Below are 24652 nucleotides of genomic sequence, written 5' to 3'. Positions count from 1 at the left end.
AAGGAGCAATTATTTAGTGATTTCTATGTGTGCTGATGGATTGATTTATAGAAATAATGTGATCTTGGTTTGATATAAAGGATTAATTATGGAAATTGCTGTATATTCTTGTTGAAAGTTGGAAGTCACTTCTTTATGCAATCTTTAAAATTCCTTTTCTTGTATTTCTCATTTTTTAGTATATTCTTTCCTTTCTTTTTGTAGGTTTTCTTTTGCTTTTCTGTAATTTATATCTTTTCTTTAAATTTAATAAAATTCTTGGAAGGAAGGAAGGAAGGAAGGAAGGAAGGAAGGAAGGAAGGAAGGAAGGAAGGAAGGAAGATAGGAAGATTACGAAGGAAGGAAGGAAGGAAAGGAAGGAAGGAAGGAAGGAAGGAAGGAAGGAAGGAAGGAAGGAAGATAGGAAGATTACCTGTATTGTATGGTGATGTCCCCAGAGTGGTTGTGGACAGCATTTTCTGCTCTTTTCTTATTTGGAGCTGGGGAGCTGAATGGGCAAAACTGGTGCTTGAAATCTTGCAGAGGCTTTGGGCACCATTTCATCTGTTGAAGCCCACCAGCTGTCATGAGCACTGATGGTGAGCAGGAAGGGGCCACTATCCAGGGGGGAAAATGCATGCGTAGTTTAGAGACTTTGAGCTGTCATTCAAAGAGACACAGAACAGACCCGCCTTGACTTTTGGGGGTTTATCTGTCTGGGTTTTGCCATGCTTCTTCAGTTTGGTAGGATTTTCTGTCTACTATAGCAATAATAATGCACTAGAGACTTCATCCTCGTCTCGGCATGGTTCTTGCTTAGTCAGGACATCAATCCTACCAAACTCATACTCCCATTGAAAGAGGGAGGAAAGAAAAGAAATTTTTGGGGGGGCAATATGTCTTCGGAAAACCAAGAACCACGCCGAGACGAGGAAGAAATCTCTTGTGCTTTATTATTGCTATAGTAGACAGAAAATCCTACCAAACTGAAGAAGCATGGCAAAACCCAGAAAGATAAACCCCCAAAATCAAGGCAGATCTGTTCTGTCTCTCTTCAAATGACAGCTCAAAGTCTCTAAACTGCACATGCGTTTTTGCCCCTGGATAGTGGCCCCTTCCTGCTCACCATCAGAACTCAAGACACCAGCCCTTTCAAAGTAGCCCCAAAAGTTTGACCATGCCCACTTCTGGGATGTGTTGGAGGCTGAAATACATATGGATTTTTAACATACATACATTCGTAGTTGTATGCATCTGTATTTCTCTCTGTGTGCATCTATGTGCATGTGCAGAATTTCCAGATATCCTTGATGATAACCCTTTGAAGGGCTATGAATCTGTGATTGACCCAAGCCAACAAGTGAATTTCATGATTTGAACTTGGATCTCGCTAGTCTTCTGTGTGTCAAATGAATCATAATGAATGTTGGAGGTTAATCTAGCCTTTTGGCACTTTTCCTTTTTCATTCTAATGTATGCTTTTTTTTGTTCTTGTTTGCACATGTTGTATAGCCATTTGATAGATAATAATTAAACTAACACTTGTGTTTGAATCTTATATAGACAAAAAGGATGCCAAGAAGAGCCTTCTCTGCAAATGAGAATCACAAGCAGACTTAAAAAGGATAGGAAATAAAGCCAGCAATCAAATATTTCCACTTTCTCCAGAGAACCCCAGAACTCTTCTTCCCCAGCAGGTGACAGACAAGGGAGAGAAAAACAGGAAGAGAGTTTTGCGCTGGAAAAAAATATGTGGAACTCAAATATTACATGAAAAAGTCAAAGGGGATAATTTCCGAATTCAGAAAAAGAGGAAAATACCTGGAGGTCAGTGGGGAGGAAGAGGTCACTTGGATAGCCACATAGGGCAGACAGTAACTCAAGGCTCACCCTGTGAGGAAGGAAAGAGCCTGAATCAAAGCACCACCAAACAAGGGATGAGAAATAGTTTTGATCTCTTTGAGAATCCAAGAATATCAGTGGTGGAAAAGCCCCACAGAGGGCTGTATTGTGGGAAAAGCACAGATTATAGATCAGAGCTGATTATGCACGAGAGGACTCACACTCGCGAGGAGGCCTATCAGTGTTCTCGATGCAGCAAAAGCTTTAGCAAGCACACCACCCTGGTGAATCACCAGAGGACTCACACAGGAGAGAAAGCGTATGAGTGTCCAGATTGTGGGAAAAGTTTCAGTTGGAAGTCCAGTCTGGTCAAACACCAGAGGACTCACACAGGAGAGAAACCGTATGAGTGTGTAGATTGTGGGAAAAGTTTCTGTTTGAAGTCCAGTGTGGTGATACATCAGAGGACTCACACAGGAGAGAAACCATATGAGTGTCCGGATTGTGGAAAGAGTTTCAGTCAGAATTCCAGCCTGGTGAAACACCAGAGGACTCACACAGGAGAGAAACCATATGAGTGTCCGGATTGTGGAAAGAGTTTCAGTTGGAAGTCCAACCTGGTGATACATCAGAGGACTCACACAGGAGAGAAACCATATGAGTGTCCAGATTGTGGGAAAAGTTTCAGTGAGAATTCCAGCCTGGTGAAACATCAGAGGACTCACACAGGAGAGAAACCGTATGAGTGTCTGGATTGTGGGAAAAGTTTCAGTTGGAAGTCCAACCTGGTGATACATCAGAGGACTCACACAGGAGAGAAACCATATGTATGTCCAGATTGTGGGAAGAGTTTCAGTGAGAATTCCAGCCTGGTGATACACCAGAGGACTCACACAGGAGAGAAACCGTATGAGTGTCCGGATTGTGGGAAAAGTTTCAGTCGGAATTCCATTCTGGTGAACCACCAGAGGACTCACACAGGAGAGAAACCATATGGGTGTCCAGATTGCAGGAAAACTTTCAGTCAGAATATCAACCTTGTGATGCATCAGAGGACTCACACAGGAGAGAAACCTTATAAGTGTCTTGATTGTGGGAAAAGTTTCAGTCAGAGTTCCAGCCTGGTGAACCACCAGATGACTCACACAGGAGAGACGCCTTATGAGTGTCTGGATTGTTGGAAACGTTTCCATCAGAATTCCACTCTAGTGATGAACCAGAAGACTGACACAGGAGAGAAACCGTATGAGTGTCCGGATTGTGGGAAAAGTTTCAGTCAGAATTCCAACCTTGTGAGACACCAGAGGACTCACACAGGAGAGAAACCATATGAGTGTCCGGATTGTGGGAAAGGTTTCAGTCAGAATATCAACCTGGTGATGCATCAGAGGACTCACACAGGAGAGAAACCGTATGAGTGTCCAGATTGTGGGAAAAGTTTCAGTACTAGGTCTATCCTTATAAATCATGTAGGTTTACACATAGGAGAGAAACCATTCAAATGCCCATACTGTGTACAGTGCTTTAAGCAAAATTCCTCCCTTAGCAAACACAAGAAAATGCACTTGAGGCAGAAGGTGTTGAGTGTAGAGAAGGCTTGAATTTAAGTTTTCATCTCCCATTGGTCATACAGCTGAAAACTATTTAATTTCTGGCCTGATTCTTTTTAGTCAAGCATGTCTCAGTATTGGACATGAAGTAGGAGAGAGAAAAATGGAAAATGCTAGTTTGAGAAAGGCCAACTACACATATCTGGCAATCAGCAGAACTTCCCAGTATGCTGCTGCAGGTCCTAAAAGATACATGATAAAAAGATAGGAGCACTCAGATTTTATGAGAGAATATATTAGGGATTTTTGTGGCAGTGACAAAAGCCCTGTAAAGTTTCAGATGGAAAGGCTGTTCTGCCTTGCAGTTGAACATGATGGGTGAGAGCTGCAGGAGTATTGAGCTGAGGAGAAAAGTCATTGTGGTTTTTAAGTGTAGGACGTTCAGGTTTAGGAACAGCCCCTGTTGTGACCTTGTTGGCTTGGAGGTGCCTGATTGACTGACTGATTGATCATATTTGTATTGCTGCCCATCTCAGAAAATAGTGACTCTGGGCAGCGTACAACAATTAAAAGAACCAATAAATACATATAAAACAATCATTAAAACTATAAAGAACACCAAATGAGAGCTTACCGCAGCAAGGCAGCCTTTGCAAAATCTCTCCCTTGGTAGTGAAGAGGTGAGAAAAGAATTGTACAGTGGAAAAAGTTTCATTTCTAGAAATGAATTGTGAAAGAACTGTTAGCTGGTCTCATCAGGTGTCTCTTGTTTTTGTTTGTGCCCCATTATCTCATTTTTTTAGAATTTCCCAAGCATCCTGAATGGTTTTCCCCTCCAGGATGTCCACCCGTGGAATCCTTATTTTATTTATTTATTTATTAGATTTATATCACCGCCCCTCTCCCCCAATGGGGGACTCTTAGAATCCTTCTTTTTCTTCCTCTCAGTTTGTTGAAGTCAGCTCTCTTAAAATCCAGAAGACCAGTCTGACCTGGTTCCGTTCCCCTTGCCTGCATTATGGGAAATCCTAGCATGACATGGTCACTCTCCCCCAAAGTCCCGACAACTTCCACTCCCTCAGTCGTTTCATCCCTATTAGTAAGTATTAAGTCCAGCATCGCTGACCCTCTAGTCCCCCACCCTTTGGATGATAAAGGTGTCAGCTGGGCATGTTGGGAACCTGTTCAATCTCCCACTTGCTGCATTTCTTTCCCAGTCAATGTCGGGGTGGTTAAAGTCCCCTGTTACTACGGTGGTGTGTTTCCTGGACACCTCTGCCGACTGATTTGCAAAGCGTTCAACTATTTCCTCTGCTTGGTTGGGCGGCCTTTAGTGCACCCCTATGTCATGCGCTGCCTACCGCTGAGTAAAACACAGACACTGTTTCAGGGAAAGCAGGTTCAGGTTTATTACAGCGTAGTGCTGGACGAGAAAAAAGTTGAGAGTGAAGGGAGCGCGCCGGTGCGGGGTTTAAATACCCCGCGCCGGTCAGCGCCCCCTCACTTTGGGTTGCGTCATCCCCCCTTTGTCCTGCATGCTTTCGTGCCGGTAGGTGAAGGGTTGCGGGGCCCCTGCTGGTGCCCCAGGATTGCCCATAATCTGTTTCTTCCTTCAGCCGGTGATTTCTGTCAGCTGGGCGATCTCCGTTGCGCTTTGCTGACAGCTTAGGTGTGCCTCGTGATCCGCCCTGTCTTTGTCTTTCCTTCTTCCTCTTTTGTGTCCTGATGGCTGAATCATCCGGCCGGGGTCTGTGTTTGTTGTTGTGCGTGCTTTGCTTATCTTAAGTCCCTTCCTCTGCTTCCTCGGTATTGTCATGTGTGCCGTTGTGCTGATGTCTTCAGCTCAACGGCACTCATGACATACTGCCCCCCGTCCGAATAGTGCCCCCCCCCCGGCCTTCCGGTTTCCTCCAGGAGAGCTGTCAAATTTTTTTGTTTGTTTTGTTTTTTAAATTTCCCGCCGGAGTGTTTTCGCCCCTCCCTCTGTTCCGCCCTCTACCTCGTGTCCATCTTTAGGGTGTGTTCCGAGTGCGCATGCCTCGACCACACCCTGGGAGTGCGCATGCCCCGGCCACACCCTGCTTGTTTGGCTCAGTTCGTCGTGGGAAGAGGCGTGGCTGGTCGGGTGCTTTTCAGCTCCAGGTAGGAACCTTATCTTTTTGCATTGTGCGATCGCCATTGTCATGTGTGCATCCTGGGCGTTGCCCCCAGGCATGCACTGGTGACCAATCGTCACTCCCTCGTGGGCCCGGGGCGGGGGAAGGGTGAGTCCCGGGGGGGAGGAGGTCTACTCAAGTTGCAGACTTGGGGGGCCCTTTCCCCTGGGGGCGCGGCGGGTGGGGGGGGAGGCCCGCGGGGAAAAGGGTGTTCAGGGGCCGGTTCGGCTTGGCGCCCCTTTGGCTTGTCGGGGTACGTCCTGTGGAATGCCCGGGTCAGGTCTGGCGCCTTGACGTGTTGCGCCGCCACCCATTCTGGGTGGGGGAAGTGTTTCCACCTTACTAGGTAGTGTAGTGTTCCCCGTTGACGGCGAGAGTCGAGTATGTCTCTTACTTCGAAATGTTGTTGGCCGTCGATCATCACTGGGGAGGGCAGTAGCGTGCTTGGGTGCCATCGAGAGGTGGTTGCAGGTTTCAGGAGGCTGCTGTGGAATACCAGGTGGAGTCTCCTTAGATTGTGCGGCAGGTCCAGGCGTACTGCCACCGGGTTCACTATCTGTGTTACTCGAAGCGGCCCAATATACTTAGGCCCCAGTTTTTTCGAGGGTTGAGGTGACTTCAGGAATTTGGTGGATAGGTAGACCATATCCCCTGCCTGGAACGTCGGTTGCTGGCGCCGGTGCTTGTCGGCCTGCTCTTTGTAGGCCGCCTGTGCTTCCTTCAGCGCTGCCGTGATTATTGGCCACGATTCCACTATCTTCCGTCCCCAGTCACTAGCGTCCACTTGGGGTCCTGGGGGTTGCGGTAGCTCCGGTATGGGTACGAAGTCGCGCCCAGAGACTACTTCGAACGGGGTTTTCCCCGTGCTCGTGTGGACGGCGTTATTGTATGCGACTTCTGCAAACGGGAGCAGTTCGACCCAGTCGTCTTGGTGGTAGTTGGTGTATGAGTGTATGAATTGTTCCAGGGTGGCATTGAGGACCTCTGTGGCTCCGTCCGTCTGGGGGTGCCAGGCCGTGGATAGGGCTTGTTGGGTCCCCGTCAGCTTTAGGAAGGCCCGCCAGAATTTCAAGGTGAATTGTGTGCCCCTGTCGGTCACCACGCGTGCGGGACATCCATGTAACCTGTACACGTGTATAAGGAAGAGTTTGGCTAGTTGCTGGGCGGACGGGACCGATGAACAGGGAATGAAGTGGGCCTGTTTCGAAAAGTAGTCTTTCACCACCCAAATGGCCGTTTTCTTCTGGTTGGGTGGGAGATCTACTATGAAATCCATGGAGATTTCCTCCCATGGGCGGGAGGGCTCCGCCACCGTTTGTAGAAGTCCCGGGGGCTTACCTGGTGCCTGTTTGGCCCTGGCGGATGTCGGGCAGGACGCTACATAGGCTTTCATGTCCCGTCTCAGCGCGGGCCACCAGAATTGATGTCGTGTTAGATGCAGGGTCTTTAGGAACCCGAAGTGTCCCGCTTGCTTGGTGTCGTGTGATCTGCGCAAGATCGCCTGGCGTTGCGAGTCCGGGACATATGTTCTGCCTTCCCCCCATGCCAGGTCCTGTGCCATCGTCACCTTGTCGGGGTTTGCTAGTAGCCAGGGGTCGGTTTTGAGGGCGGCGGTGAGGTCCGCGCGTATACCCCCTGGCAGTTGCGGGTGGCGCCGTCTGGTCACTGGTTGCCCCACCGTCGGTTGCGCCGTGGGGTTGGGCTGCCTCCGAGCGCCGCTCTGGGTGGTCACAGCCATCCCCAGCTGGGAAGCGGATAGGACCGTCCCGATCATATCTGGGGCGGGCTCTTCATCTTGGGGCAGTCGGGAGAGGGCGTCAGCCAGGAAGTTCTTTTTGCCCGGCATGAACTTCAGCTGAAAGTTAAAGCGGCTGAAGAATTGGGCCCATCTGACCTGTTTTGGGCTGAGGCGTCTGGGCGTCCGGAGGGCCTCGAGGTTCCGGTGGTCTGTCCAGACCTCGAATGGTTGGGTGGCTCCTTCCAGTAGGTGCCTCCATGTTTCTAGCACCGATTTTACTGCGAAGGCTTCCTTCTCCCACACGTGCCAACGCCTTTCTGTCTCTGAGAATTTCCTCGACAGGTAGGCGCATGGTTTCAGGACTCCTGTGGGGTCTTTTTGGAGTAGGATGGCCCCCAGGGAGAAGTCTGAGGCGTCGGCTTGGACCACGAACGGCCGTTCTGGGTCCGGGTGCGCGAGGATTGGCTCCGTGGTGAACAGCGCTTTCAGCCTGTTGAATGCGGTTTGGCACGCGGGAGTCCAATTTAGTACTGTCCCTGGGTTCTTGGCGCGTCGTGTGTCCCCCACCCCTTTAGTTTTGAGGAGGTCTGTTAGGGGGAGGGCTATCTCCGCGAACCCCCGTGCGAATGACCTGTAGAAATTCGCAAAGCCGAGGAAGCTCTGGAGTTGGCGCCTGTTACGGGGGCGTTCCCAATTCACCACCGCCTCGACTTTTGCGGGGTCCATCTCTATGCCTTCCCCGGAGATTCGGTACCCCAGGTAGTCTAGGCGTGCTTTATGGAATTCGCACTTTGAGGGTTTGGCATAGAGTTTCGCCCTTTTTAGCTTCTCGAGGACTTGTCTGACTAGGGTCACGTGTTCCTCGTGCGTCTGGGTGTAGATGAGGACGTCGTCTATGTAGACCAGGACCCCTTTGAACAGGTGTTCATGCAGAACCTCATTGATGAGCTGCATGAACACCCCCGGGGCCCCTGCTAGTCCGAATGGCAGCACTTTGTACTGAAAGGCGCCTAGGGGGCAGTTGAACGCAGTTTTCCATTCGTCCCCCTCCCTGATTCGGATTCGGTAGTACGCCTCGTGAAGGTCCAGCTTGGAGAATACTCTGCCCGTGGACAGGTGGGCGAGCATGTCTTTCACGAGGGGTAGGGGGTATTTATTGAATAGGGAAGCTGCGTTGAGGCCCCGGTAGTCGGTGCAGAGCCGTAGGGTGCCGTCTTTTTTCTCCCGGAATAAGACGGGCGCTCCGACTGGTGAGCATGCCGGCTCTATGAAGCCGCTCTCCAGGTTTTTATCGATGAACTCCCGGAGGGTTGTCATCTCCTTCGGGGTCATCGAGTAAATCTTCGGCCTAGGTAAGGGGACATCAGGCAGCAGGTCAATCCTACAGTCTGTCTTGCGGTGGGGGGGTAGTTGATCAGCCTCCGCCTCTCCGAAGACCTCTGAGAAGTCAGCGTATTGCTCAGGTAGGTCTTCTGGGGTAGCTATGTTGTCCTGGGTTGCCGCCTCTGCCCGTCCCACAGTGGGGTTGGTCCTGCCCGCCGGAACTGGCGCCCGGTACGCGCCGTCGTCGAATTGGAAAGTGCGGGTCTTCCAGTTGATGCGCGGGTTGTTTGTCGCGAGCCATGGTATTCCCAAGACTACGATGGGCCGCCCTATGTGGGTTACCACAAACGATGTTCGTTCGGTGTGGGTGCCCATTTGTAGGGTGACCGGCTCGGTCTGCATCGTGGCTGGTTTCCCTCCCGCTGTCGAGCCGTCCAGCTGGTGGAATGCCAGCGGCGTGGGGAGGGGGAGGCAGCGTAGGTCGAGCTTGGCGACTATGTCAGGGTGGATCAGGTTTTTAGAGCACCCCGAGTCCACTAGTGCCACGGCCATGGTGGCTCTGTTGCCCACGGAGAGCTTGATTGCCGCCATTATTATGGAGCTTTCGTCGCTCTGTCGAAGTGATTCACGCCCCTGTCCCACCACCTGCCTCGCGGCGCGTTTTAGGGCAGGCGGGGAGCGTTTCCCGCTGGCTGGTCTGGGCCTTCGGCGTCCTCCCCCCCCAAGTAAGCGTCCCAGCCTTCGTCCGGTGTCGCTGTGGCTCCGGTCATCCGGCGGTGGGGGGGCGGCGGCGGGTTAGTTGGTTTGAGGCTAGGTTTCAGTGCGGGTTTGGGAGCGCTAGCTAGGGTTCGGTTGGAGAAGCAATCTGCCGTTTTGTGCCCCATTTTTCCGCACCTCCCGCAGGGCCCGCGAGTAAACTTCTTCTTTTGATATGTGGGACCGGCCGGCCCCAAGTGTGGCGCGGGTACCTTTGGGCTGGTGTTGGTTTTGTCTTCTGTCGTCGCCATTAGGAAGGTGCGGTGCGCGTGTTCCGCTCTCCCCGCGAGGTGGATCCAGCCTTGCAGAGTCTCCGGGTCGTCCCGGTAGAGAGCCCATTGGAGTACCTCGCGGTTGAGGCCCCTTTTGAACATTTCTAGCAGGGTGGTCTCGGACCAGTCGTTGATCTTCCCTGCGAGGGCTTTAAATTCGAGGGCGTAGTCCGGGACAGTTCGTGCGCCCTGTTTGAGGCCTTGGAGTGCGCTTTTAGCCCTCTCTTTGGCTAGTGGGTCCTCAAAGTAGGGCTTCATCTCGGTGATGAAGGCATGGAAGTCAGAGAGGGCGGGGGAGTTGGACTCGTACATTTGGACGTACCAGTCCGCCGCCCTGTCTTGTAGTTTGATCGCCACGGCTGCGATCTTGTCCGCTTCTGAGTTAAAGGAGTGTCCGTGCCGCCCCATGAACTCCCTGGCGTTCGTGATGAAGAACGACAGTTTCGCGGGGTTCCCGTTGAAGAAAATGGGGAAGTCCTTTGGGGCCCGGGTGTTCGGTGAGTCCCCTCTTCTCGCTCCCCGATCCATGGCTTCGTCCACCTGGGGCGCTTGCCGGTTAGCATTTGGCCTATGGGGGTGCCCAGGCCCGCTCGGGGTTTGGATCGGGGTGTGTACCTGCACGGGGACGTAGTTGTGAGGTATGGAGGACATCAGCGACTGCAGTGTGGTCCCGAGGTCCCTTAGTTGGGCCTCCATGGCCGCGAGTCTGGCTTGCGTTTCTCGGTCCGAGATCCACGCCGCAGCTGTGGCCGGACCTGTCAGCGTTTCCGGACGGTTGAGCCACCGGTGGGGTTCAGGCGTTCCCTTCCGCTGGTCAGCTTCCTCAGTTTGGAAGTGATTCGGCTGGTTTGCCTCTCCGTCCTCCGCCGCGCTTGCTGCAGTTGGGCTGAAGCTCCACGCCTGTGGCTGGGGTGCGATGTGGGGCGGGGAGGTTTCCGCGGGTCCCGGGAGGTATGTTGCTCCCTCCCGTGGCCAGGACGCCTCCGCCTCCCTCCGGGGTTGGAGCTGAGGCTCGGGGTGGGCCGGGAGGGTGTCCGTGGCTCCTGGGGTCCACGTTGCCTCTGGCCTCGGTCGGTCCTCCTCCTCTTCTCGCCGTGCGGCTCGGCCGCCCTGGCTGCGACGCGTCGGCTTCATCGCCCTCCGCTCGTGTTCTTCTCGCCGTTTGTTCCGCGGCTCGTTGGTGTCCGGTGGGGCTTGGCGAGGCTGAGTTTATGACTCTCAGCTTTATGTCATGCGCTGCCTACCACTGAGTAAAACACAGACACTGTTTCAGGGAAAGCAGGTTCAGGTTTATTACAGCGTAGTGCTGGACGAGAAAAAAGCTGAGAGTGAAGGGAGCGCGCCGGTGCGGGGTTTAAATACCCCGCGCCGGTCAGTGCCCCCTCACTTTGGGTTGCGTCATCCCCCCTTTGTCCTGCATGCTTTTGTGCCGGTAGGTGAAGGGTTGCGGGGCCCCTGCTGGTGCCCCGGGATTGCCCATAATCTGTTTCTTCCTTCAGCCGGTGATTTCTGTCAGCTGGGCGATCTCCGTTGCGCTTTGCTGACAGCTTAGGTGTGCCTCGTGATCCGCCCTGTCTTTGTCTTTCCTTCTTCCTCTTTTGTGTCCTGATGGCTGAATCATCCGGCCGGGGTCTGTGTCTGTTGTTGTGCGTGCTTTGCTTATCTTAAGTCCCTTCCTCTGCTTCCTCGGTATTGTCATGTGTGCCGTTGTGCTGATGTCTTCAGCTCAACGGCACTCATGACACCCTATGGCAGTGTGATTTCTTTTTCCCCGATATTCACCCAAATGCCTCCAAGAAGGCATTCATCCTATGGTAATATCACCTGTTATGATGTCCCATTTTATTATTATTTTTTTATTTATCACATTTTTATCACCACCCATCTCCCCCACATGGGGGATTTTATTACGGTTAGGGGCTGCAATCTCTTGAAATGGACCAAAAACCTGTGGATCCTTGAGGGGGACGTACCATAATGCAAAATCTTGCATTCTAAATCAGTGTTTAGAATCCACCCCAGTGAGGGCAAAGTATACTTAGTGGCCACAGAATACTGATGTCTTTGGTGAATAAAACGGGACAATAAGACAGAGGGAATGGAATGGAATGACTTGGAAGGGGCCATGGCTGGCTGGTTACTGCAATGGTTTATGGCAGATCGTCTGTTTCTTTTGATTACCATCCTGCGAAGACTTCATATTTTTTCTTTTGGGAGATGTCTCATGCGTACACCCAAACCCCCAGAAGGCAAAAAGTGGGGGAATGGGTATGAGTCTGAGGATAATCTTTACAATAATTTATCTCATGCTTAAGAATTAAACGCGGAACAGAAAGAAAGGAATAATGATAGATAAATTAGACCCTACAAAACCTACTAATATATCTATTTTCTACTAAAACTCTTGTGTCTGTTGGTTTATTTGTAACCTTCAGTCGCACAAAACAGTGCATCATAGGGCAACGATCTTTGAACCAAGGTACCTCAAATGGGCTAGCTTACAGAATGCCAAGACCCATTACTCCCGTGCAAATGAAATTTGGGGAAGCTGTGGCTGTTTCAGCACCATCATGCTGCTGCTGCTTCAGCGCTTCCTCGTCGTGGTCAGCCGAGGTCATGTGATCCTAATTTCCAACTCTTGCTGACACCCTCCCGCTAGTCAATGGGGAAGCCGGCAGTCTAATCTGGATGGTGATTTCCGAGGCTCCCTGCCAGCTTCCTACAAGTGAAGTCTTTGCTTGTGGGACTCTTGCAGGGAGAAAATCAATGGTGGGGTAAGTGTCCCCGCCCACACACCCTCCCTCACGCACCCTCCCGGACCCTTTCCGCACCTCTTGAACAACCCCTCGCAGCCTCACATATTCTCCCTGACCCATGCCGCACCCTCACACACCTCCCTGATACATACACCGCTTGCACACCCCCTTGCTGCACCTCTCACACACCCCTTGCAGCCTTGAGCACCATCCATTTCAAATGCCATGTGTCTCACACACTCCCTGGCCCACACCTTGCCTTTCATGCAGCGCTGTGCAGCCCTCGCTGCATCTCTGGCACATATCCTTGCATTTTTGTGCACCCTCTCTGACTCATGCTTCGTCTTTTGCACCCCTCTTGCACCTTCGAGCACCCACCCTGCACCCTCGCCGCACCTGTCACATACTCCCTCACACCCTCGTGCACCCTGCCTGAAATTCGGTGCGCCTCTCGAGAAACCTCTCTGATCCATGCCGCGCCCCCCATAGACACTCCCTTTCCTGCACTGCACCTCTTAGGTACCCCATCGCACCCTTGCACCACCTTCCTCACCTGTGCTGCACCTGTTGTGCATCTTTTCAGACCCTCACACACCTCCCTGACCCACATGGCTCTTCTTGTGCACACCCCCCAACCCTCACTACAGCTCTTGAGCACCCCTTTGCGCCCTCATGTACCATCTTTGACTTGGGTGTACATGAGGGAGGGAGGAAGGAGAGAGGGAGGGAGGGAGGGAAGATTTCTGATGCTTCCTGCCAGCATCCAACAAGGAAAGTCAGTGGGGATGCTGGCAGGAAGTTGGAAGTCACCCCTGCTTCCTCTGTTTTTTTGCCCTCCCGTCATCATTCTGTTTCTCTCTTTAGGCAAGGAAATATCTCTGAAACGATGACCCAACAGGTCATGGGTGGTCTAGTTGCTAATACGATCAAACCAAATTAAAACAAGGCAGAACATACAAGCCAGAGGAGCTGGTCCCCAGGGCCCAGCCAGAAGACATGAGTCCCCAGTCAGAGGAACACTCCATTTCCTCGGAATAAAAGTGTCAAGCTCAGATTTAAAGACAAAAAGGATCTGTTTTCTGAAGAGTGAGGGGGAGCTGATTGCAAAGATGTCGGACTAGATCTTGAAAGGCTGCAGCCTTGAATTTGCTGTTGGAGTAGCAGGAAAGGGCAGATTTTGTGGGGAGTATCCGGTGTAAGAAGATCCAGTCTGGTGCAGTGGTTCAGGCCCCAGGCTAGAAACCAGGAGATGCTCGGTTCTAGTCCTGCCTTAAGCACAAAGCCAACTGGGTGACCTTGGGCCAGTCCCTCTCTCTCAGCCCTAGGAAGCAGTCAATGGCAAACCACTTCTGAAAAACCTTGCCAACAAAACTGCAGGGACTGGTAGAGCTAGAAAGTTGTGAGCAAGTGTTCACATTCACCAGAAATCTTGCGGGCAGGGTGCTTCTCCCAAAGCTTTAATCAGGACACTCCAAACCAGCTTTTCTCAACCTTTTGACCCCAGTAATTTCTTGAAAAATGCACTTCTCCCTCCGCTTCCTTCAATATATCCCTCCCTTCCTGCAATGTAGTGTTCACCTGTTATCAACAGTCTCCACTACCTCGCATCAAAAATTAAGAATGGAGTTCTACACTGTACTACCAGAGAGCTCATAATTTTTAAAATAAATCATCTGCCAGGGAACCCCTAGTGGTTAGACCAGGGTTTCTCAACCAGGTTCCATGCAACCCTATGGTTCTGCAAGAGGTCACTAGGGGTTCCCTGGCAGATCATGATTGATTAAAAAAATTATTTCAAATTTTGGCAACGCGCTTTCACATTGATGAGCAGAGACCAAGCAAAGATCTAGTTAGAACTCTTTCTGAGCTCTGGTAGTGTGAGGGTGGGAGGGAGGAACAGGAAGGAAGGAATATATTGAAGAAAGGGGAGGGAAAAGTGCATTTTTCAAGAAATTAATGGTCTCATCTAACCTAGTCTGTGATGTCAGTCTCTCCCTCCCATGTCTTTTCCTTGCAGTTTTCCTGTACAGGTAGTCCTTGCTTAACAACCACAGTTGGGACTGGAATTTTGGTTGGTAAACGAAGGGGTCATTAAGTGAATCATATCCGATTTTACAACCTTTTTGCGGTGGTTGTTAAGCGAATCATGTGGTTCCCCATTGATTTTGCTTGCAAGAAGCTGGCCTTGGAGGTTGAAAATGATTATGTGACCATGGGACACTGTGAAGGTCATAAATGCGAACCAGTTGCCAAGCACCCAAATCATGATCATGCAACCACGGGGACACTGCGACAGTCATAAGTGTGAGGACCGATCGTAAGGTAGTATTTGCAGCACCTTTGAGTCTGAACCAACACTAAATGAATGGTTCTTAAGACTACCTGTAGTTATTTTATTCCCTTATTTTAAATAAATTTGTACACATTTATTTGGTCATGTCTGAGGGTCCAATCTGGTGATTTTTGAAGAGGAGGCATCTGAGAGGAGGGTTGTAGAACAGACAATACCGGTAAGTTTAATGATGATAATGATATTGAAGAATTTAAATCTTTTCAGGCATTTCTCTGCACTGGTACAACCACAGACTCAAAAAAATCTGTCTTTACAGTGGAAGCTAGCTATCAATGGGTTTTACATGGATTGGTGATCCAAGTTGTCCTATTCTGTTGTGCCTCATCTGCGGCAAACACCTGACAAATGCAGCAGTGGCTCCTGCAAAATCAAAAAGACACAAATCACAACCATATGACAAGTAAAAGTCTGCTTATTTTAAACGGCTGTGGGAATCACAGAACAAACAGAGTAAAGCTTTTGTTAATAAAATGGCAGGCAGTAAAAAAAAAAAGCCCAAGAAACTGGTTATTTAGTAGTAGAACTTTAATTTGATTTAACTTAGTTTAATTTTCACATTTGTATGACTGCCCATCTCACAAAAAGCGACTCTGGGTGGTGTTTTATTACTTATTACAGAGCAAAGGAAAAGTCACACTTTGGGTAAGGAAGTAATCACGCCAGCATGTAAAGTAATCGTGGGGACCAGATGCAGCGCAAGAAACTGAAAAGGTTCCACGGACAATCCGTACAATTAAGTCAGCATATGGAGGGCGTCGCATTTTGTGTGATCAGCTGCTTTTCTCTCCAAGCTGATGAGTCAACAGATTCCACCAATAAATGTCGTATTGTGGCACTTGTAAGATTTGTAAATGATGGTGGAATTCAAGAAAGCTTTTTCTGCTGCAAAGAACTACATGAAACATGCAAAGGCCAAGATGTCTTCAATGTTTTGTCTTCATCTCTGGAAACAAGAAGTCTGTCTTGGAGGAACCGTGTTGGCCTCTGTTCTGATGGTGCTCCCTCAGCGGTTGGCTCCACGAGAGGTTTTGTTTCCCTTGTGAGGAAAGAAAATCCTGATGTTGTCACAACACTCTTCTTTCTTCACAGAGAGGTGTCGGTGTCAAAAACCCTTGGTTCTCGGTGCTACAAAAAAGGTTAACTTTTAAACGAAGACCAGTTCACTCCAGAACGTTTTAAAAAGTGTGTGAAAACCAGGGCAAAGAGGACATAAGTCTCCTGTTACGCAGAGAAATATGGTGGCTCAGCAGAGGAAGAGTTCTCAACAGGGTGTTGAGATGAAGGCAGAATTGCAAGAGTATTTTCGAGAAAACGGTATTCCACATTTCGCTGAGGGCTTTGGAGATGGAGAATGGTTGCAGGAACTAGCATTCTTAGCGGACTTCTTTCATCACAGGAACCAGCTGAACAAGTCTCCGCAAGGCACTGGAGAAAACGCTGTGACTCCAAGTCACAAGATTCTTGCATTTAAAAGAGAACTGAATGTTTGGGAAAATCATGTTGCCAAAGGAAATAGTGAAATGCTTCCACTGTGGACATGATATGGATCCTGCCTGGCACTAAATCTGCCCCTAATCATTCATGTCAGTTTTAATGGGCAGGTGTGAGTGCTGTTGCTTCTGTGGGCAACAGGTCAAAATCCACACACTCCAGAAAGAGTTGTTTAAAAAATTTGAGGTAACACCTAGGATTCTAGAAGGAGGTCCCTCAAAACAGCCCTGTGGGGGAGAAACTGGATACCTGAAGGAGCCTATCCTGAGGGAGAGTAGGGATGGCTGGTAGAAATCTTGGGTGGCACCTTTCAACTTCCACTAAAGCGTTACCTTCATTCAACAACAATTTGCTTCAGGCCCACTATATGGTTTGTGGAAGTTGTGTAGGGCTTGGCATTGTCTAGCTGTAAGCTTGACAAAGGCAGTTTGGTGTAGTGGTTAAGACACCAGGCCAGAAGCCAGGAGACCCTGAGTTCCAGTCCTGCCTCGGGCACGAAGCCAACTGGATGACCTTGGGCCAGTCACCCCCCCCCCTCTGCGCTGGGAAGAAGCAGCAGGCAAGGGCAAACCACTTCCAAATGCTTGCCTAGAAAACTGCAAGGACTTCTGGCAGTTGCCAGAAGTCAACACTGATTCAGTGGCAACACACATACTCAGAGACAGGTTGATCAAAATTGTTTTCATCTCCAAAAGGCACCAAGAGGGATGAACTATGAGAGCAACATATTTAAGGGTGCTGCCAAGGCAGGATTTGAAGTGGGGACTTGATTTATACTTCTGTCTATATCCATCATCTCCCACGAGTATTAGCTCATTTTTATTTTTGTAGCAATTTGTAATTGTTAACTGATCAGGTATTTCCAATTATGTGTCCCTACAGAACCATTCTGTCTTCCCCTTCCATCATCCCCCCACACCTCAATCAGTTTAGCCACTCTGTGAAGTGAGGTGACCATATTGCTTAGCGACAGCAATCTCAGCAGTCCCCGTTGCCGTCGTTAAACAAGGACCTCCTTGCAACTTCCCAGCGGCTTCCAACAAGCAGTCAATGGACAACCCAGCAGGAAGGTGCAAGTTGCAGTCATGTGGTGTCATGCTTAGCGTGAAACTGTCCTGGATCTCCACTTTGCATGATGTAACTTTTTCAATGCATGGAGGAAAAAGATCCCTCTGGCTTTCCAAAGAGATAAAGGGGGTTCCTGTGATACATGCTAAAAGATAAAAGGATTTTCAGGTCAAGAGGCAGGCCTGGGAGCACTAACAACTCCGTGCAGTGCATTTTGAGGAAGTAGAGACTGGTGTGGGCACAATAGCCGGGTTGGCTGGGCTCCAAACAGGCTGGAGTTGTTGGGATAGAAGGTTGCATGGCGTGTTTCTGTTTAGAATTCCATCCAGCCATTTCTGCTTTTTCTGGTCCTTCCGTTCCATTCTCCCCTTTCCAATTTTCAGTATTCCTCCAGCAGTCCAAATCCTATGTCTTTCCCCAGGCATATATGTGCGCTTCAGAGCCTACTAACCCCACCCCAGCAGATGGATGATGCTATTTTGACTGGGCTTTTTTGAAAAAAGGAAAAGGCAGAGGTCCACTTTTCCCTGCACATGCTCCCAATTATCAAGCTACTGAGTTAAAAACAAAGAAAAATAATTCGCTGGCATACGATACAGTGAAAAAAAGGATGAAATTTCAAATGAACATTTTGTCCCCTTGGTTGTCCAGTTCTCAAAAAGGGCCTTGCACTTAGGCTTCCTGAGGTGGATTTGCTTAGCTGGCAGTGAAAAACGTAGTCTCTTGATCCTATCTCATTCGCAGGGATCCCACGCGGCCCATGGAGTCCTGGAGGATCTGGTTACCACTTTGCCCCCCTGTGCATAGAGAAAAACTCCCAGTTCCTCTGCACAGAGATGAGGAATGTGGAAGGGAAATTCTGGTCTGGATTTCCCTGAGGAATGGACTTCAAGCCAGGATCAGTTTCCGAGGAGAGTTTTATTCTGGTCAGCTGAGCAGACACGATTCCCAAATAGGAATGTTGGTGACAATTGCTAGAGAGAAGGAAGAAAGTGTGTGTTGGAAGTGTGAAGTAGATGGAGTTGGCTGAGAGGGAGAGATTGACAGCTTTGGTTAGAGAAAAGACATTGACTAATTTTAATGTGACCTGGAAACCCCTTTTGTGTGAAACAGAAGAAAATGAAATCATGATATCCGGATCTGATCGTCAGAAATAACAGTGGACAAGAGAATCAATGAAAGCTCTGCTGTAAACTGAGTAAGAGTTTAATGGAAATGAATACTTATATCTGTAGCAAAGAAAGTCCAAAGTCATTCTTTTTCTGTATTTTCTTCCTTTTCCTTTTCTTTTCTGCACTTTTGACTATGTTCTTTTTTCTACTTTGCTTTCTTACTCTACTTTTTTCATTTCTTGTTTGCTTTTATCTTTTAACCCTAAAATTTTAATAAAAGTTTAATTAAAATAAGATAGATGGGTGGAATGCACCATTGTATGAGGTTCTTTTTCAGTTTTTCTTGTTTCTCTGTCTCTTATTTTCTATCTTTGCTTTCGTTTTGTATATTTATTACATTAAAAATTTCTAATTAAAAAAGGAATGTGTGTCAGACAAAAAGTATGGCAACTTTTCTACTCTTCTGTGTGTACATGCATAGTACCACCCTTTTTACAATCCTTTCAAATGTTTCTTTGGAAAGTTTATCAGTTTTTTTTTTACCACATAGAGACAGTCTCCCCCTCTTCCCAAGCACCCTTTTACTAGGCACTGCTGCGTATGTCCCTCTCTTCCTTTGACCTAACGGAGACTACCAGGCAAGCGAATTTACAGGCGCACGTGGCATTGAGCCTTTCGCAGACTTAGAATCTCCTCCTGCAGGAACAAAGCCAGCTTGCTGGGAACACCGGCTCCAAGACCCTGGGCGCGCTTCGAAGCAGCCCTGGCCAGCATGAGTGACGCTGGCTCTCTCGGAGCCTGTGGCCTGTTGGGGCTCCCAGGTCCTAAATCCTTTTGAGCCCCAGGAAATCAGGCACGACGTTTTAGGAGGTAGAGAGGTTTTGGTCTCCACGGAGAGGCAAGCCCTGTGACAGAGCAGGAATCTTTTGATCAGCCTTTGATCCGCCCTCCACGTGTTGTGCCCAAACGGCCTGGGAATCCTCAAGGCTGAAAGCGAACTCCTCTGGGAATTGGGAAGGCTGCTCAGAGTAATTCGGCCCTCTAGCGAGATTTAGGCTCCGCAGTGTAAGGGAGGTGTGCTTTGTCATTGCCTGTCTGCACGCCATTTCCCCCCAGAGTGCTTTCCCTTGGTTTACTTCCTGCTTCTTGCAAACGACATTTGTGCTCAGTTGGAGTGGCGAAGAGTGCGCCCTTGGGAGACCCGAAAGAACAGGGTAGGGATAGAACTTCATGGAGAAAATCCATCGATGTGGTCGCTGGGAGTCGAAAAGGACTTGACGGCGCCTAATCAAAAAAGCAGCTTAGGGTAGAGACTGGACGAGTGTGTTTTTCAGCCTCATGTCGCTAGGTGGCGCTCTAGGAATAAGCAAACCCCACGCCTATAAAACTGGCAATACGGTAGCTGCGTGTGTGGCTGCTGAGGTCCGACGTGCGACGAGAGGGGGAACTTGGGAGCTGGAAGAATAGAGTATTGGATTGCTAGAGGGGATGTCGGAGGAGCGGAGGAGGGCAGGGGAACTTCCTGTTCCGGCTTCCGCCTGGGGGAGAGTGGCGTGGTGGAGTGCTCTGTGGTCTTCCCGGGGCTGGTCGGAGCAGCAGCGGCCGGAAGGTGAGCGGAGAACGGGTGGGAGGAGAGGCCGGGAGCGAGCGGGGCTGCCTCGTTGCCTCCGCGGGGGAGAATCAGATGAGCAACTCCGCTGGAAAATGCCAGCCGCTGCATCTGCCTCCCCTCCCCACATTTTCTTCCCCTGGTGCTGCACGCTTTGAAACTGGTGCATGCACTTTTCTGGCGGTCGGGAGATTTAAAGAGTTTCCTTCACGTTAGCCTTGACTTCTTTTGATGTTTCCTTGGCAACAATCTGGGACTGATCTGCCACTGCCTGGGATGGCTTTTTTCCTTCCAAGTCTAGCCAACAGTCTCTCCCATCTAACCAGGTTCAACTCTGCTTAACCCAGAACTTTTTTTTAATCCCCATTGAGGACTATTTGGGATGTTCAGGTGTAGAGGTAGTCTTCGCATACCACTTGTTTAGTGACCATTCAAAGTTAGGATGGCACTGAAAAGGAGACTTACAACTGGTTCTGAAACTTGTGGCCCTCCAAGCGATTTGGGTGCTGGCAACCGGTGCACATTTACAACGGTGGCAGTGTCTTGCAGTCACATGATTGCTGTTTGCCACCATCACATCCAGCTTCTGAGAAGCCAAATCAAAGGGGAATCCAGCAGGAAGCTGCAAGTCACAGTCATGTGACATTGCACTTAATGTCCCATGGCGATGTTTCCTTTTACTGCCAAGTCTCGCCAACAACCACAGGATTTTCTAGTGGTGTTCCATTCATGTATCATGGTTGTTTGACATTGTGCTTAATGACCCACAGTGATTCGCTTAATGACCACAGCCAGAACCGATGATGTCAGCGCATTCACATGTCTTTATTTTTTAATTTACTGTATGGTAAGGTTTCCCTTGACATTAAGTCCAGTTGTGTCCGACTCTAGGGGGCGGTGCTCATCTCCGTTTCAAAGCCAAAGAGCCGGCGTTTGTCTGTAGACACTTCCGTGGTCATGTGGCCGGCATGATTAAACGGAACGCCGTTACCTGCCCGCCGAAGCGGTACCTATTAATCTACTCACATTTGCATGTTTTCGAACTGCTAGGTTGGCAGGAGTAATTTACTGTATATATCCAATTTATTCCCCACTCATATCACTCAGAGAGCAACTTAATGAACGAGCTGTTTAGTGACAGAGTTGCTGGTCCCAATTTTATTCTGAAAGGAGGACTACCTGTATTGTATGGTGATCCCCCCAGACTGGTTGTGAAACAGCACTTTCTGCTTTTTTCTTATTTGGAGCTGAGGAGTTGAATGGACAAAATGTGCTTTAAATCTTGCAGAGCCTTTGGGCACCATTTCATCTGTTGAAGCCCCCCAGTGCTCTCAAAGTAGCCCCAAAAGATTGACCTTACCCAATTCTGGGACATTTTACAGGCTGAAATACAGATGGATTTTCTACATACATACATTTGTAGGTGTGTGTATCTGTATTTCTCTCTGTGTGCATCTATGTGCATGTGTAGAATCTATCCCCAGCATTTCGAGATATCCTTGATGATAACCCTTTGCAGTGCTAAGAATCTGTGATTGACCCAAGCCAGCAGGTGAAGTTCAGGATTTGAACTTGGATATCGCTAGTCTTCTCTGTGTCCAATAAATCATAATGTTAGAGGTTAATCTAGCCTTTTGGGATGTTCGCTTTTTCATTGTAATCTATGTTTTTTGTTGCTGTTTGCACATGTTGTACAGCCATTTTATAGATAATAATTAAAGTAACACTTTTATATGAATCTTATAGACAAAAAGATGCCAAAAAGAGCCTTCTCAACAACTGAGAATCATGAGCAGCGTTAAAAAGGAAAGCAAACAAAGCCAGCAATCAAACCTTTTCCACTTTCTCCAGAGAACCCCAGAACTCTTCTTCCCCAGCAGGTGACAGATGAGGGAGAGGAAAACAGAGAGTTTTGTGCTGGAAACAATTGAGTAGGTGATATTCAAATATTACCTAAAAGGGTCAAGCAGATAATTTCCAAATTCAGACAAGGAGAGAAATATCTGGAAGTCAGTGGGGAGGAAGAGGTCACTTGGATAGCCACGTAGGGTAGACAGTAACACAAGCCTCACCCTGTGAGGAAGGAAAGAGCCTGAATCAAAGCAGCACCAAACAAGGGATCAGAAATAGTTTTGATCCCTTCGAGAATCCAAGAATATCAGTGGTGGAAAAGCACAGATTACAGATCAGAGCTGATTATGCACGAGAGGACCCACACCGGCGAGGAGGCCAACCAGTCTTCTCAAAGCGGCAAAAGGTTTAGCAAGAACGCCACCCTGGTGAATCACAAGAGGTCTTACACTGGGGAGAAACTGTATGAGTGTCCGGATTGTCAGAAAAGTTTCAGTTGGCATTCCAGACTGGTGATACACCAGAGGACTCACACAGGAGAGAAACCCTATGAGTGTCAAGAATGTGGAAAACGTTTCTGTTTGAAGTCCAACGTGGTGATACATCAGAGGACTCACACAGGAGAGAAACTGTATGAGTGTCCAGATTGTGGGAAAAGTTTCAGTCAGAATTCCCACCTGGTGAGACACCAAAGGACTCACATGGGAGAGAAACCATATGAGTGTCCAGATTGTGGGAAAAGCTTCAGTCGGAATTCCAGCCTGGTGAAACACCAGAGGTCTCACACAGGAGAGAAACTGTATGAGTGTCTGGTTTGTGGGAAACATTTCAGGCAGAATTCCCAACTGGTTAACCACCAGAGAACTCACACAGGAGAAAAACCGTATGAGTGTCCAGATTGTGGTAAAAGTTTCAGTCAGAATTCCAGCCTGGTGTTGCACCAGAGTACTCATACAGGAGAGAAACCCTATGAGTGTCAAGAATGTGGGAAAAGTTTCAGTCGGAAGGCCAGCCTGGTGATACACAAAAGGACTCACACAGGAGAGAAACTGTACGAGTGTCCAGATTGTGGGAAAAGTTTCAGTCGGAATTCCCACCTGGTGAGACACCAAAGGACTCACACGGGAGAGAAACCGTATGAGTGTCCAGATTGTGGGAAAAGCTTCAGTCGGAATTCCAGCCTGGTGAAACACCAGAGGTCTCACACAGGAGAGAAACCGTATGAGTGTCCAGATTGCGGGAAAACTTTCAGTCAGAATATCAACCTTGTGATGCATCAGAGGACTCACACAGGAGAGAAACCATATGAGTGTCTGGATTGTAGGAAACATTTCAGGCAGAATTCCCAAATGGTGAACCACCAGAGAACTCACACAGGAGAGAAACCGTATGAGTGCCTGGATTGTGGGAAAAGTTTCAGTCAGAATTCTGGCCTGGTGAACCACCAGAGGACTCACACAAGCGAGAAACCATATGCGTGTCCAGATTGTGGGAAAAGTTTCAGTTGGAATTCCAGCCTGGTGTTGCACCAGAGTACTCATACAGGAGAGAAACCGTTTGAATGTCCAGATTGTGGGAAAAGTTTCAGTCGGAATTCTGGCCTGATGAACCACCAGAGGACTCACACAGGCGAGAAACCATATGAGTGTCCAGATTGTGGTAAAAGTTTCAGTCAGTATTCCAGCCTGGTGTTGCACCAGAGGACTCATACAGGAGAGAAACCGTTTGAGTGTCCGGATTGTGGGAAAAGTTTCAGTCGGAGTTCTGGCCTGGTGAACCACCAGAGGACTCACACAGGAGAGAAACCATATGAATGTCCAGATTGTGGTAAAAGTTTCAGTCAGTATTCCAGCCTGGTGTTGCACCAGAGTACTCATACAGGAGAGAAACCGTTTGAGTGTCCGGATTGTGGGAAAAGTTTCAGTCAGAATTCCTGCCTGGTTAAACACCAGAGGACTCACACAGGAGAGAAACCATATGAGTGTCCAGATTGTGGTAAAAGTTTCAGTCAGAATTCCAGCCTGGTGTTGCACCAGAGGACTCATACAGGAGAGAAACCGTTTGAGTGTCCGGATTGTGGGAAAAGTTTCAGTCGGAATTCCCATCTGGTGATGCACCTGAGGACTCACACAGGAGAGAAACCGTATGAGTGTCCAGATTGTGGTAAAAGTTTCAGTCAGAATTCCAGCCTGGTGAACCACCAGAGGACTCACACAGGAGAGAAACCGTACGAGTGTCCAGATTGTGGGAAAAGTTTCAGTCAGAATTCCCATCTGGTGATGCACCTGAGGACTCACACAGGAGAGAAACCGTATGAGTGTCCAGATTGTGGTAAAAGTTTCAGTCAGAATTCCAGCCTGGTGAACCACCAGAGGACTCACACAGGAGAGAAACCGTATGAGTGTCCAGGTTGTAGGAAAAGTTTCAGTACTAGGTCTATCCTTATAAATCATGTATGTTTACGCACAGGGGAAAAACCATTCAAATGCCTAGACTGCGCACAGCACTTTAGTAACTTACTTCCTAATCAAACAAGAAAATCCACATGAGGGAGAATATTATGTTTGTAGAGAAGCCTTGAATTTCATTTCTAATCTCCCATTGGAAGTCCTGCTGAGAAATTAACTATTTAATTTCTGGCTGTTTCTTTTAGTCAAAGATTAGACATGAGGGCCGAGGGAAGAAGTGGAAAGAGTTTGATAAAGATTGACTACATGGATCCGGCTATCAGCAGAACTTCCTGGATATTTCCTTTTGCAGAAATAGTATTTTTTTCTTTTTTTTAAAGAGTTTATT

General features: G+C 48.8%; 5 protein-coding genes across 6 annotated transcripts in view; 3 read left to right on the top strand and 2 right to left on the bottom strand.

Moving 5' to 3' along the window:
• The window catches only part of LOC134492118 (zinc finger protein OZF-like), a 161160-nt gene that overhangs the window by 29911 nt on the left and 106597 nt on the right, over positions 1–24652 (top strand). The gene's annotated exons all lie outside the window — the stretch shown is intronic.
• LOC134492164 (zinc finger protein 436-like) overlaps positions 1–24652 on the bottom strand; it is a 210015-nt gene that overhangs the window by 107392 nt on the left and 77971 nt on the right. The gene's annotated exons all lie outside the window — the stretch shown is intronic.
• Positions 1–24652, bottom strand: part of LOC134492127 (zinc finger protein OZF-like) — a 108340-nt gene that overhangs the window by 63931 nt on the left and 19757 nt on the right.
• LOC134492097 (zinc finger protein 345-like) overlaps positions 1–24652 on the top strand; it is a 55566-nt gene that overhangs the window by 29692 nt on the left and 1222 nt on the right. The window lies entirely within an intron of this gene.
• Positions 1716–24543, top strand: LOC134492372 (zinc finger protein 850-like). Its single transcript, XM_063296540.1, has 2 exons — positions 1716–3416; positions 22123–24543. Exons 1-2 carry the CDS (start codon positions 1917–1919, stop codon positions 24403–24405), a joined length of 3783 nt encoding a protein of 1260 aa, XP_063152610.1. The 5' UTR covers positions 1716–1916; the 3' UTR covers positions 24406–24543.

The sequence above is a fragment of the Candoia aspera genome, chromosome 2, assembly GCF_035149785.1.
Source record: "Candoia aspera isolate rCanAsp1 chromosome 2, rCanAsp1.hap2, whole genome shotgun sequence".
Taxonomy (NCBI): domain Eukaryota; kingdom Metazoa; phylum Chordata; class Lepidosauria; order Squamata; family Boidae; genus Candoia; species Candoia aspera.
This window is presented reverse-complemented; position numbering and strand designations above follow the sequence as displayed.

Coding starts and splice junctions, on each gene's coding strand:
- LOC134492372 (XM_063296540.1), top strand. CDS start 1,917: ATGAGAAATAGTTTTGATCTCTTTGAGAATCCAAGAATATCAGTGGTG. Junction 3,417..22,122: donor AGGTGTTGAGTGTAGAGAAG/GCTTGAATTTAA, acceptor GCACCAAACAAG/GGATCAGAAATAGTTTTGAT.